This window comes from Bos javanicus, chromosome 5, assembly GCF_032452875.1.
Source record: "Bos javanicus breed banteng chromosome 5, ARS-OSU_banteng_1.0, whole genome shotgun sequence".
Classification (NCBI taxonomy): Eukaryota; Metazoa; Chordata; class Mammalia; order Artiodactyla; family Bovidae; genus Bos; species Bos javanicus.
This window is the reverse complement of record NC_083872.1, coordinates 43,605,929-43,620,541: the sequence shown is the minus strand read 5'-3', so window position 1 is coordinate 43,620,541 and position 14,613 is coordinate 43,605,929. Positions and strand designations below refer to the sequence as shown.

Genomic DNA, 14,613 nt, shown 5'->3' with positions numbered 1-14,613 from the left:
TTAAATAACCCTAAATTTGTAAGAGGTCAGGATCAGCTTGATTTGTGCATTTGGTAAATCTGATTTTTATAAATAAATGAAGTATAAGATACGGTCCACAACTGTGGGTCATCTTTCTCCTTGTGGAACCACTTAATGCTAATGACAGTGAATTTCATCATTTATTATATATATTGAGCACTACAAGGGCAAGGCACTATGCATATTTCTTGTATATTTTGAAGTATTGATAAAATGAACTCCATAGTTATTATCAGAAGCCTGTTGGCCAACTTAAATAAACTAGTATTAAGAAATGGGTCCATTAAATATATTGTTTTTCTGAGCATTTCTGTTTTTACCTGATGCTCTAAGAATAAAAATTCTGTGTCATTTTTTTATATGTCCAGTTGGTAGCATTTTGTTAGCAATAGACATTCTATTAATCGTGTTTACTATAAAGTGAATTGTTAGCAAAAACTTACGACGTAATGATTGGGAGACCTTTTTATAGAGTTAAGTATTTTATATTATTAACATATTATTTAACATTATTAACATTCCTATAAATGGCATTGGATCAGATACTTTTAAAATGTAAAATTCACTGTGTTGGTAATAAATTGTTTTTAATTTCTCAGTTGAGAATTTGTTTTTTTCCATGTTTTCCCTCATTTTTTGTAAGACAGCATTTGTTACTTGTTCCTTTTGATTTACTCCATACATAAATAAATTCATCAGTCATTCATTCATCCATCACTGGCAGTTCTGTCTCATATCTTATTTATGTCTAAAAATATATAAACATATATAAAATATATGTCTAAAATAACTCCTCATTGTATTGATAGGAGGGAATTTGTTTGCATGGAGGTTTGTTCTACCAGAGACATTTTTTGTGGTACATTTACCTCCTTTGGATGTTACTTCCCTGGTTTACAGGTGGTGTAAACTGTCATTAATTCTTATGTGAATATTAATGGATATCCTTTGGGCTATTGAGAATTTAGGATCAATGAGATCTGAATAAAAAATAAAAGTAATACACTCATTAAGAATTTTCTAAATATTTTAAAATTTAAAATTAGTTACAAATTTTATGTGAATTTAGTTAATTCAAATAGGCTTTGCATTTAGTTTCTTACAAAATAACACAAATAGTTGAGATTTTTGTTTGTTTTAATAGATATCTCAATTTCTGTTGAATATTAAGAATGAAAAAGGAGTGAAGTTTCTGGAACACTGGATCTTTATTTGGTCTGCCAAATTTTTTATCACATTGCTCGTAGAGCTTTTAAGATCTCATTTTGTTTGCATAAAAATAAAGATGTGTGTATTAATTAAAGAGTGTGGTTTTGGGAGAAATTTAAAAAGTCGTTTCCTATATTTATTTTACTAGGTTTGTATTTAATAACAATAAAAATCAGGGTAAAGAAGCATCAATATTCATATAGTTATTGTGTTGATTATTTTATGAAAAGTGTTTTACAAGATGTAGAAAATGTTTGATATGAGCCACAGGAAAAAATTAATTGTCTTTTTCTCTTAAAAATTGAAGTTTTAACCGTGATTGGAGATACCACAAAGAAGAACGAGTATGGATTACCAGGGCACCAGGCATGGAGCCAACAATGAAAACCAATACATATGAGAGGGGAACATATTACTTCTTTGACTGTCTTAACTGGAGGAAAGTAGCTAAGGTATATTTTTTTCCGTGTGCAAATGTGTAAATGTATAAATCTAGATTTTAATAAGAAGTGTCTTCTTTTATCTGTTTATATGTACCAGTACATCCATTCTAATAATGTGCCAGATATTTGCTGAGTCCTTTGTCTCCACCTCCTTGGCTTGTTTTAAATTCTGGGAGAGTATCTGGAAGTAGTTCATTTTACCTGTAGTTTAGGAAAATGATTGAACTTGGTAAGAAATTTTGTAATTTTTCACAAGCCTTGGTGACATTTGAAATATTTTTGTGTCTGCTCAGTTGTAAAATAAAGATACCCTCTTTCAATCCCGGTCATGTATTCTTATATTATTATTACTTTAAAGTAAGCAAATATGAGATTTTTTCTTAAAACCAGTATATAAATAGACATAGACTTTTTAAACACTTGCACTCATTGTAGGAAATTTGGTTGAGTTTTTATTTGCAAGTAAATATAAAGAAAGAAAATGGTAAGCATTAATCATGATTGTTCCTTTGACTAGTATGTGAAATAACTGGGGGGAAGAAGCCAATGGAAAATTGTTTTGGTTTGCAACTTTTCCTCACAAAAACACCTAACTGTCCCACATGTAGTTTTCATCAGTGCTGTGGCATATTACACATTTGTGTTTAGTTCCTTTTGTAGGTACTTACTCTGCCTAGTAGAAAATATAGTTCACAGTGTCTGATTTCATAACTTCAGGATTTCTCTGAATGTTCTTTCCACTGACAGATCTTAAGAATTAAAAACTAAAGAGTTAGTTTTGTTGGTTTTACTAAATTTAAACAGAAAAAACTACTTCTTTTCATTGAATAATTTTTTAGTGTTTTTTTTTTAATCAGCTTTACTAAACTGAAGAGTAAAATATTTTTAAAAGATAAGATGCTTACCAGATAATTATTACAAAATTTTACATCCCTAAAAGACTTCATATAAAACATGAAAAAAAAAAACTGAAAAGGTGAGCTAAAAAAAAAAAAGATGAGGGGGCAGAAAGAGGCGGCGGCGAGAAAAAAAAAAAAGATGACGACACATACAAAAGGTTAAACCTTTTCTCATTATTATATTTTGGGGTATTTCTCTAATGGTAAGTGTCATTGTTTCTCAGTCCAAGTCTAGATACCACTCTACACTGTACTTGAGTTATTTTAACAATTCTAATATGCACCTCTTGACTTTAAAAGGTAGATTCATGACCTAACCTTTAGTTAAATACAAATAATTACTTACAAATAGTATACAGGACATTGTGTATATTACCTGTTCTTTAATAAATATAATGAAGTAAAACCGTAACTGTCGTATCAGGATTTGAATTTAACTCCTGTTTCCGCTGTTTATACTTTGACCTTGTACTAGTTTCCTTTCCATACCTGCTTCCTCTCCCTGGTGGCTCAGACGGTAAAGCGTCTGCCTGCAGTGTGGGAGACCTGGGTTCGATGCCTGGGTCAGGAAGATCCCCTGGAGAAGGAAATGGCAACCCACTTCAGTACTCTTGCCTGAAAAACCCCATGGACGGAGGAGCCTGGTAGGCTACAGTCCATGGGGGTCACAAAGAGTCAGACATGACTGAGCAACTTCTCTCTCTCTCTCTCTTCCTTATCTTTTAAATCAGAATGATTTTTGCCTCTGATTATCATGTAGATTAATTGAGATTACACAGGCACACATAGACACTGAGTGCACTGCTTGGCATACGTTAGGTATTTGATATGGGAGAGTAGTTGTGGTAGTTTGTTGTTGTTTTTATCAGTGTTATTATTATAGATTACTATAATTCCAAGATGGAGAAATTCTGATTGTTGTTAGGTCAGCGGTTCTAGCTTGCTTCAGAATTATCTGGAGGCCTTGTTTTATCATCTGGCAGGTTGCTGGGCCAACCTGCTTTGTTTCTGGTTCAAGTAGGTCTGTGGGTGGGACATGAGAAGTTGCTTTGCTAACAAATTCCCAAGTGATGCCAGTGATTGTGCTGGTCCTTGACACCATAGTTAGAGAACCTCATTCTATAGGAGGAGTATCTTTGGAAGGGAAAAATTCTAATAGTAAATAACTGAAGTTTGTTCTACTCATTTGAAGCTTTTTGCTCAAGATCATAAATTATTCCAAATACATGCAAAAAGAAATAGATATTTGCATCAGTAGATGTCTAATTTTAGTTGAATTTTAGTTTGAAATCTGTGAGGAAATCAACTTACATGAAAAAAAAAAACCAGTTTTCCAGAAAGAGAAATATTCAGAAACAACTTGAACATTAATAAGTTCCCTAATTTCCCATGAAAGCAATTTCTCAGGTAAATGTCATGTTAAAGAAAATTATATATGTTTGTGTGTGTATGTAAAGTAATAATTTTACCCAGTTTTGTCTGATCTCTCCTGTCTAAGTTGAGCATTTGCCTAACTTTTACCTTTAAAATGTTTAGCTGTGAAGTGAAAAATAAAATTTGAGAAATATCATTATTAAACTATTTTTGAGAAATCTTTATTAAAGTAATTTGTTGGCCACTTGCACTGATATTCTTCAACAAAATTATCTTCATAGTCATGAAAATAAGCAGAAATACTGGTTTCTATCAAGTATTAATATGCAGCTCTCTTCTTTTGATTCTATTTTAAAAATTCATGGACTTAAAACTTTTATGTTATATTCACAGAATAAACTTTTCACAAAGGCTTCTGGGGTTTGTTTTTTTAAAGGATGTTTTCACTGTTTTTCTAGAAATTGGATTAGGAATTAAGAATCCCATAGTATATTTATTAACAGACTTCAGCAAACTGTCTTCCATTGATGTGCCATGTCCCAAGTCAAAGTCCCCATCTGTAAAGTGATTGTGGTTTATTATTCACAGGTAAAGAACATGAATTTAATAGCATCAACTGATAAGAAGCCTTCTGTATGAATTAGTATTATAAGTTAATAGCTTGATGTTATCATGGTATTATTGAAAAATATTGACCTAATCGAGACCGTAATCATGTTTTCAGTCATACTTGTATTTCACTTCTGCAAATTACCTAATACTTTAAGTAAGGGATTAGATTATTTAAATCAGAAGTATACTTTCTCCCCTAAAATTTTCTGTTGATTTCTAGGATACAGCCCCATTATTTATATAAAGAATTTCCTATATCTCAATAATGTATTTTCATAAAAATTTTGATACTGTAACCAAAAAAACATATGCAAAAAAAATTTTACATCATATTTGCTTATTCTTTTTTAGATAATCTATTTTGTTGTCACACTGTGTGATCTGTCCTATGTAATTAATTGGAATTATTAAATATCCTATTAATTTAAAAATTTGTTATATATAGTCTCAGTGAGTAAGATTTTTAAAATAATTTTATCCACAGAGAATTTTTAGGTGAAAATAGCTTTCTCAAACTATAAAGACTTAAAGTGTCAGAATTCTTTCAGGCTGAGTTTACCTTATGGGTCCAACACTGAGTAGGATTTTTAATGTTTAGGATCCTTTATCATATCATAACCTACTATAAATGTGATTTTTAGTGCCTAGAACTCTTTCTAGTCTTTAAACCATTTAACTGTCATCTACAAATCTTTTTTTCCATTAAAGCAATTATATGCATAGACCTTCGAATACCTAATCTTAGAATATTTAAAAATTTGAAGTGTTCTGTTCCTAAAACAAATGAAAATTTATGTTTATTTATTCATTAGCCATTAATTATACCCCTGCTGGGAGTCTGGCAACTCAGTAGTATTCTCAGTATTCTGGGCAGTAGATAGTGATACACAAAACAGACACACTTCTTGCCCCTACAGATTATACAAAAGTGTGTATGTGATGTGTGGTACCTGTGTACATGTAAGATAAATATGTAAAAAAGATATCAGTAAAGTTAGGGAACAAAGAAAAAGTCTTTTAAGTCTTTATGTCTTTTAAGAAAAATAAAAAGACATAGAAGACAAAAAGATTTTTAAAATGAGACCAAATTTGATCTCTTTAATTTCTGAATCTCTGATATATAAAGTCTTTGAGATTTTAATTATCATATTTACTCCCTAGGTTTAGACTGATCTTCTAATATGATGAAGTTACTCTAGTTTAAATTCTGATAATATACAGTGTAATTCACCAGTGTACAATGATGAGGACAGGACAATGGAACAAAATTTTAATTTCTATATCTCAGATAGTGGAGTATATGATTTGTCAGCTACAAACACACTTTATACCCAATAACTACACATATTTTGAATCTAAAGTTAGCCAATTTTAATTTCTAAAGAATGATACAACAGGAAGATACTTTCTCCACTAATTTAGATACTTATCTTTAGCCAGGCAATAAATTCTTTTAAAACCTAGACAGGGTATCTAGAGAGGGAGAGGTGCCTACACAAAGCTTTAGGAAGGCTATTTTGAGTACGATGATGATGCTGGTGTTTGCTAAAGTTTTACTGATAAGCAAATAAGCTCTGTGCCTTAGTTAACGCTAAAGTGAACTTCTTAAAAGTCATCACAGTGTGCCTGCCTTACAATCACTGGACTGAATTTTTTCAACATTATTTCTGGATAGAAGTGTAATTAAGTAGTTTTGGATCTCGGGCTAAAAATAGGGTGTTATACTGGAAAAATCATGGGCTTCGGTGTCCTACAGGTCTAGATCCTACTCCTTGATCTGCCAGTTATTGTATGACTTGGGCAGGTTACTTGTGAGCTTCATTTTCCTCCAATGCAAATATGAAGATAATGATGTCTACTTTTCAGTTATGAAGATGAGAACAAAACTAGTTCTGTCTCTAGTTTTGACACATACTAGGCTTCTGATACCTGCTATTTCTATAAATTCTTATTGTAATATCCTAAAATTTTAAATATTTGGTTTTATAACTCATGACCTAGGTTTTCATTGTAATAATGAAATTTTCACTTAATTTAATAATGAAAATATCTATCATGAATTAATTTGAAATAAAACAGGTAAAATATATTAAGCCATGGTACTGACATTACTTGACTTTCTTTAGTATGTAGTGCATATAATGGTTCATAATGTTTTAAATGGGATTAACTGAGATGGTTTGTGCTACCTGAATACAGGTTGTAGAATTAATAATTTTAGAACCTCTGGCCTTTTGGTTTAAAAAGGTGGTGTTTTTTTTTTAATATACAAAGTTATATTCTTCATCTCTCTTCTTGATCTTGGTGAAGTATGAAGAATTTGCTTTATCATTCTTAAATTTTAAAGCTCATGTAGTGTTTTGAAAGTTTAATTAAAATGAGCTATATATAGTTCATCTTCAGATGTGCCTGTAGCAAAAGCACTGTCAGTTTTGGGGTGGCAGTTACATCTTTTCAGGATTTGAGGATTGTGAAATGAAAAGTCTGGAGAGGTGTGAGTTTTCCCCAGATAATGACCTTAAAATAACTTTAATGTTTGTTTTTTAAAAAACATGTGATAAGACAAATAGAGAAATCCTTTATTTCCAAACTTTTTTCATGGAAAAAAGATTTTTAAGTTTTATACTTCATTGAAGGTAGCTTTACTTTAAATTATAATTTTTAATACTTTTTATTAGCAATACAGTAATTGCTCCCTTCAAACTTTTATTTTTGAGCAAAAAAAAAATGCATAAAATTTCTGTGTCATAAAATAGATGCTCATGACTAGTCTGACTTTTATGCAGAAAGTCTACATTTTTGTATTTATCAGATAGAAACTACAGCACATTATTTTTCTTGAAGCTATATTTTACTTGGGAAAAAAAGAGTTGGTATATCTCTTCATTCGTATTTCTTGTAGGTATTTTATTTGTTCATATAGTAAATATATTTTGACAAAAATCTGAGATCAGAGAGAGAGGAAATCATCTAAATTTTTAAATTTGGTTTTATAGGAGTTCCATCTGGAATATGACAAATTAGAAGAACGGCCTCACCTGCCATCCACCTTCAACTACAACCCTGCTCAGCAAGCCTTCTAAAAAAAGACTTCCCTTTTCTTGGGGTATGGCTGTCTCAGCACAATACTCAACATAACTGCAGAACTGATGTGGCTCAGGCACCCTGGTTTTAATTCCTTGAGGATCTGGCAATTGGCTTACGCAAAGGGTCACCATTTGAGGTCCTGCCTTACTAATTATGTGCTGCCCAACAACTAAATTTGTAATTTGTTTTTCTCTAGTTCGAGCAGGGTCTGAATTTTTTTTCATTTATTTTTTTTTTTTTTTGCCAGCAGACAGACTTGGGTCTGTAAAGACAAGCAAGTACACTGACAGAAGTTTACCATTTAGTTTCTAAAATGTAAAAAAAGAAAACCCACAAGAGACTCAACAGAATTAGACCACAAAATTTGCATTGTTCATTGTAGCACTATTGGTAATAAAATAACAAATGTTTGTGCATTTTTATGTGAAGATCCTTCTCGTATTTCATTTGGAAAGATGAGCAAGGTCTGCTTCCTTCATTTTACTTCCCCTTCTGTTTTTGAAAGGCAGTTTCGCCAAGCTTAACGCAAGAATATCTGACTGTTTAGAAGAAAGATATTGCCACAATCTCTGGATGGTTTCCAGGGTTGTGTTATTACTGAGCTTCATCTTTCCAGAATGAGCAAAACACTGTCCAGTCTTTGTTACGATTTTGTAATAAATGTGTACATTTTTTTTAAATTTTTGGACATCACATGAATAAAGGTATGTATGTACGAATGTGTATATATTATATATATGACATCTATTTTGGAAAATGTTTGCCCTGCTGTACCTCATTTTTAGGAGGTGTGCATGGATGCAATATATGAAAATGGGACATTCTGGAACTGCTGGTCAGGGGACTTTGTCGCCCTGTGCACTAAAGGGCCAGATTTTCAGCAGCCAAGGACATCCATACCCAAGTGAATGTGATGGGACTTAAAGACGTGAACTGAGACAATTCACTCTGGCTGTTTGAACAGCAGCGTTTCATAGGAAGAGAAAAAAAAGATCAATCTTGTATTTTCTGACCACATAAAGGCTTCTTCTCTTTGTAATAAAGTAGAAAAGCTCTCCTCACTGCAGTGTTGACTTTGATTTGAAATTGTGAACTTATTTCTTCAACATGAAAAAACAGAGAAGAAAAACTTTTACAACTGAATGGTATGACTGAACAATTTAAAATGCAGTCTTTTTTTTTTTTTTGCTTTTGACAGCTCATTTAATGGAACCATATACCATTTCATTTGCAGGTTAAAAATGTAGACATTCTTAGTGTTAACCAAGTCTAAACAAAGAAAACTATTTTTTAAGTGAATAATAACAGCATTAGAAATAAAACTTCTGAACACTCCAGACACCCAATCAAAACACTTTGCTTTTGTGAGAAGTGTATAAGAAATTTAATAGACCTTTGAGATATATCTTAAAGAAATAATGTACAAATTAAGCCAAAGAGAAGTGGAATCATCTTTCCCTTCAGTTTGCTTGCCTGGTTATTTCACATACACGCTGATGGATTCTTTTCCATTTAAAGATAAATATTGAAGTTATGAAAGTAGAACTAGAGATGGGAATTTTTTTTTAAAGCAATGAGTTTTTATTCTTTAAAATTTTCATTTTAAGCAATTTTTTTCTATGAAGAATGAAAGTTAATTGACATTTACTAAATAATGTTTGAAAATGAAACATAAACTTATTTGTATATCGAATATAAAATGACTCAAGACTTACCTTTTTCTATGTATTTTGAGATATGAGAAACTGACATCAAAATATCAAGATTTTATAATCTTTACATTTAAACCAAAGCATCTCTTATGTAGGAAGATGGTACTTAACGTAATTTAACTTTTGTGCAGATAAAAACTTCACAGAACACATACCTAACTTGGCATAAATAAGAATTAAATCCAGAAATCAATTTCTTAAAAGCAGATCACATTTTTTCATAATAATATACTATGTAAAATGTAACTTTTCCTACATAATCAAAAGAAAGAGAAAGAAAAAAATGGAAGGGGCTCTTTATTCTTAGAAGTATAAACATACCACTATCACGATTGGGACTGTGTGAATAACTCACAAAAACAAGATAGCTCATCAAGTGGTTTGGCTTTCTACTTGTTTGTTTTAACTGCTATATGCAAAGTTTTAAGTGCATATTTTTCCAGTTTTCTGAGTTCCTTTTTACTCTGAATCATCAAAATGAGAAAATTCTTACATGTAAACAAACTTTTTATAATTTGTTGATAGCAGAAATTGCCATGTTCTTGACTTCAAATCCAAGTTTAAAAATTCTATCTGAAATCTTTAAAATACTAAACTGTTTAGCACACTGTTATATTCCTTGGTTTTATAATTTGTGGTTACATATGGACAGAAGTTGACCTAAACTAATATTTCCAGTTGCCTTAGATTTAATTCTGTTAACTTTTCCCTCTATAACTAGTGACACATACATTTGCTAAATAAGTTTTGTGATTATACTGTAATTGGCTTTCTGAAACAAAAGCTACTTAGTTGCAAAAGAAAGTCCTTTCAGCTGTTTAGTTTCAGATATATTCTGTGCTGCTTGTGGTGATACTGTAATATGATAAATTTCACCTTTAGGAATTTTTCACTGCACAGATAGTTTTACTGGATACAACATTTTAATTAAATGAAATTTTAAATTCTCACAGTATATAAATTTTTCCAGTTTCATTGGTCTTTTCCTTTTTGCCACTGAACCTGGGACACAGTAGGTGCTTGATAAATACATGTTGATTGGTATAAATGGATAATTCCAATTTGAAAATAAAGCAGTGGGCTTTGAAATAACTTTTCTGCCGTAGTTCCATTTTTAAAAGAATCTTTTTAGGTATTTTCAATTCTCAAAACTTTAAAATTTTTCCCACTCTGGCTAATCCTTTTGAATCTTCCTTCATTCCAAAACCATAGATCTTCCATTCTTTTGCATCTGAGCATGGCTGCAAAGGAGGACTCACTTATTTTAACTTAAATTTGCTTAATAGCATCAATCTTGCAAAAAAATTGCTGAGAAATTAAATGTGTATATGTGTAAAGAAAGGGGATGTCCATGTTTAACGTCCTCTTAACCATGGTTTGTCTGTGAGTTAACAAAGAAGATACAGGAATACCTGGTAACTGGTTCTAAAACAGTCTCTGGAAAATGACATAAGCCAAATATATCTCAATGTCTTTAAAACATATATCATAATGGCATGTCAAGTTTCTCTCTTTGCTGCTAGTTTTACAGCATCACTAATGAATTAGATCATACCATGAATAAATGACAAATCTAGGAGATGAGCAAATAAACACATTAAAAGTCAAAATTGGAAATCTCAATCTAACCCAGTAATCTTTTAAAATTACATCAAATAGGATACATTGCACCAGAAAAATTACTTAGTTTTGCACTTTGGTTGCTATTAAAAGAATAAAGGCTGGTGGGATATACCATGGCTTAAAAGTTGTTCATATGTAGGTCAAATTGTTATTTTATTGCCAAAAACAACTAAGTAATCTTCAACTACGTTAACACAAGTACAGTGCTCAGAACAAGATAGGAAAGTTTGATGTATTTTTAGAGCTACCATGACTAGGGAAGGCAGGAGAAAGTGTGACGTGCATTCTAGCTACCAAGCAACACACTAAGTGTTTTACATGGATTAATATGTTGTCTTAAGCATAGCATCAGAGGTAAGGTTTTTGAATATCCTCATTATATGTTAAAGTATTAAAAAAAAAACCCACCAGGAAGAAGGAATGTGTAGCATTAGAGAATAAACTTAGGAACCAATAATCTGTCTTCAGGTATCAAACTTGAGCTGTCAGTGAAAGACAAATTTAATTTGTGTAACTGAAGGGCAGAACTACAACCGATAAGATTTCGGCACAATATTAAAATGTAACTGAGATAAGATTTTGAAAAGAGTTGATTTGTAAGGCATTAAATTCAACTTCACATGATGTAACCAAGGAGAGACTGGCTGGACAGTGTTCTGTGTACAAGGTAAGGAATTGAACTGGATGACTGAGTTTCTGTCATTGATTGAAAACATGTTTAAGTGGGATAATTACTGTATTTAAGCAAACCTAATTGCCAACAATTTTAAGGTACCATTATTTTGTATTCACAAAGGGACAAAAGTAGTTCAGTTAGAGAAATCACAAATTTCAAAATGCCTAGCAGTTTCAAAGGTGTCACATATGGGAAGAATTGAGTTGATCAGATGCAGCCCTCGGAAGAGAGACTGCAGACAACTATGGGGAGACATAGTAGCTGTCTTCAAATACAAGAAGGATTTAAATGAAGAGGGCAAGTCTCAAACCAGCGGGTGGAAGTTGAGACAAATTTTTGTTCTCTATATTAAGGTGCCTATCCCACAGTATTAAATGCTTCATGAAGTGAGATTTCCATCAACAGAAATGTTGAAGCAGAAACGTTGAAACTAGATGACTTGTCAGAATTGATGTTGAGGCAACTATCTTTTTGAGTAAAACGTTGGATTTGGTAACTTCAGCTCTTTTCATATGTTGATACTCTTCCTGATCTGAAGTCAAAGAACATGATGTCATCAGGGCTAAAAATTACATACTGAAAACACTGATTAGTCTAAAATGTGCTCTTCTCTTAGTCATAAGTAAGGTTTACTTTAAATTACTGCAATATCTTTGGAAAGATTTAATCAAAAAAGGCAACTTGCATTTTTAATTTTGGAGTAGGAACATGAAACGGTAAAGCACTAGTAAATCATGTGTATGTGTATATTCCCCAGACTTATTTATGTTTGTATTTAGTTCTACATTCAAAGGAGAAAAGAGTTTTAAAATTTTGAGGTGAATTTCAGCCTGTAATCATACACTGTATTAGTGTACAATCTGTTTTCTGTCACATTGGTGATCATAAAAATTTGATGAAGCAATAATCCTATTTTTTATTCATAAAGAAAACTGATCATTAAATTTGATTATAGAAAGCTTAATTTGGATTGAGACAGCTGCAGGAACTCACCAGTTATCCTCTAGTTAGGTAATTCTCAAACTCGCTGTGCACAAGAATCAACTGGGGAACATACTAAAAATATATTTTAGGTCTCATGTTTACATACTCTGAGGATCTATGGAGAGGCCAAGAATACAAAATTTAGTTAAGTACCACAAGTCATTTCTGAGGTTAGTGAACTACCACTTATACTATTCTATGCCTACTGTATAAGTATTAACTAGAATAAAATCCTCAGATCCTGATGAAACTCAAACCAAGTTGATCTTGGGATAATGCATTACTGTGTATCGAGGGCATCAACCAGTGTTCTAGTACAGACACTGCATTGTTAACAATAGTATTTACTAGAGCAGAATACGAAGGGAGTTAAATCCATTTCCAAGTACAACACAGCAAAGATGCTTTTTCTCTTTTTTTTTAACCTTAGCAATTTCCTTGGGATATTTTTGCTAGACATTAGATTGCCACTTCAACTTACATGTGTAAAAACTGCTAAGGGCAGTTGGGTGCACTATCAACTCTATGTCCATCAGCTGAAAAGTTTTTTTTAATCCAGTCATTTAAATAACTTGAAAATGCCAAGAAGTCAATGGTAGTTTTCACTGTCGTAATTTCCTATCTGTCGAAAACCCAAATTATTGCATAGTCTTAACAGCTTATGGCCACCACTTGGCATTTGCCAAAATATTTAATACTTTAGCTAATAAACTACTTATCTTCTCTATAGCAAAACTGAGTTTTCATTTCTAAGGCCTGAGAAGGCATCTGCTGTTGCTAAGTCACTTCAGTCGTGTCCGACTCTGTGTGACCCCATAGACAGCAGCCCACCAGGCTCCCCCATCCCTGGGATTCTCCAGGCAAGAACACTGGAGTGGGTTGCCATTTCCTTCTCCAATGCATGAAAGTGAAAAGTCAAAGTGAAATCGCTCAGTTGTGTCCAACTCTCAGCGACCCCATGGACTGCAGCCTACCAGGCTCCTCCGTCCATGGGAAATTCCAGGCAAGAGTACTGGAGTGAGGTGCCATTGTCTTCTCCGAGAAGGCATCCACCACACCACAAATATATTTTGACATTTTTGTTAGAGAAGGTGAGATAAAATAGCCTGTGCCCCACATGGTAGTTCCTTTAAGCAACAACTGAGGATACTAGCTGAGGAAAACAAATTTTTATTATGAATCAGAGCTAGTCTCGATTTTCATAAGCATACCCTGAAACATAATGTTCTGCTAACATGCATTTGTATTTAGCCTAAGTAACATTTTGATCACATAATTTAATTTTTAAAACTTTTAACAGGTGATGTTTTTCTTCCAGACCAATCTATTCTCTAGTATATACTGAAGAAAATTTTAGAAATAACACTTGAGGGTTCTTTAAACATTTTGGGAGAAATGCATCAAATTTCAAAGAGTGTTATGATGTCAACAAATGGCCGGGTGTACGGAATTATTTTTAGGACCAGCTCTATGGTTACTCATTTATAATGAAAAGACTTCTAAGTTGAACTTCGAAATTGATGATTATTCAAAAATATACAGCTCAATGAGAAAAAATTACATGCAGGAATGATATAAATAGTTTTATCCTTTGTATAAAAATAAAGATTTAGGGCAGCCAGAATGTTTTGAAGCTACCTTTAAATCTGTTACATACTGAACATTTATTTTAAGATATAATTACCATATGTAACAGTTGCATGAAAAAATGGTCTGTTTTAAGAGAAAATTTGAGCTGTTAAATATTTTTCCTCTTAGGAGTCAGACATTTTTATTTTTAATGTTTTAGGTTATAATCTTCAAATGGTTAATAGTCTTCAAATATAAAACAAGTTATGTCCCTTTATTGAGTGGAAAATCATACCTGTTTTTTAAAATAATTTTTTTAAGCTCTAAACAATTTAATATTTGAATGTTAAATGAGTTGACTTGCATATCACTTTTTGGAATCCTAATTCTGTCTAATCAATAGA

The 14,613-nt window shown here is 32.0% G+C and overlaps 1 protein-coding gene across 5 annotated transcripts in view; it reads left to right on the top strand.

Annotated features, from left to right (window-relative positions):
* Positions 1–8,706, top strand: part of CNOT2 (CCR4-NOT transcription complex subunit 2) — a 132,136-nt gene extending 123,430 nt beyond the window's left edge. For all 5 annotated transcript variants that reach the window (XM_061416481.1, XM_061416479.1, XM_061416480.1 and 2 more), the window contains 2 exons: positions 1,538–1,682; positions 7,555–8,706. In XM_061416481.1, coding sequence (XP_061272465.1) covers positions 1,538–1,682; positions 7,555–7,641 — 232 coding nt within the window. In that variant the 3' untranslated portion in view covers positions 7,642–8,706. The remainder of the gene's footprint in view (positions 1–1,537; positions 1,683–7,554) is intronic.
* The last annotated feature ends 5,907 nt before the right edge of the window (positions 8,707–14,613 follow it).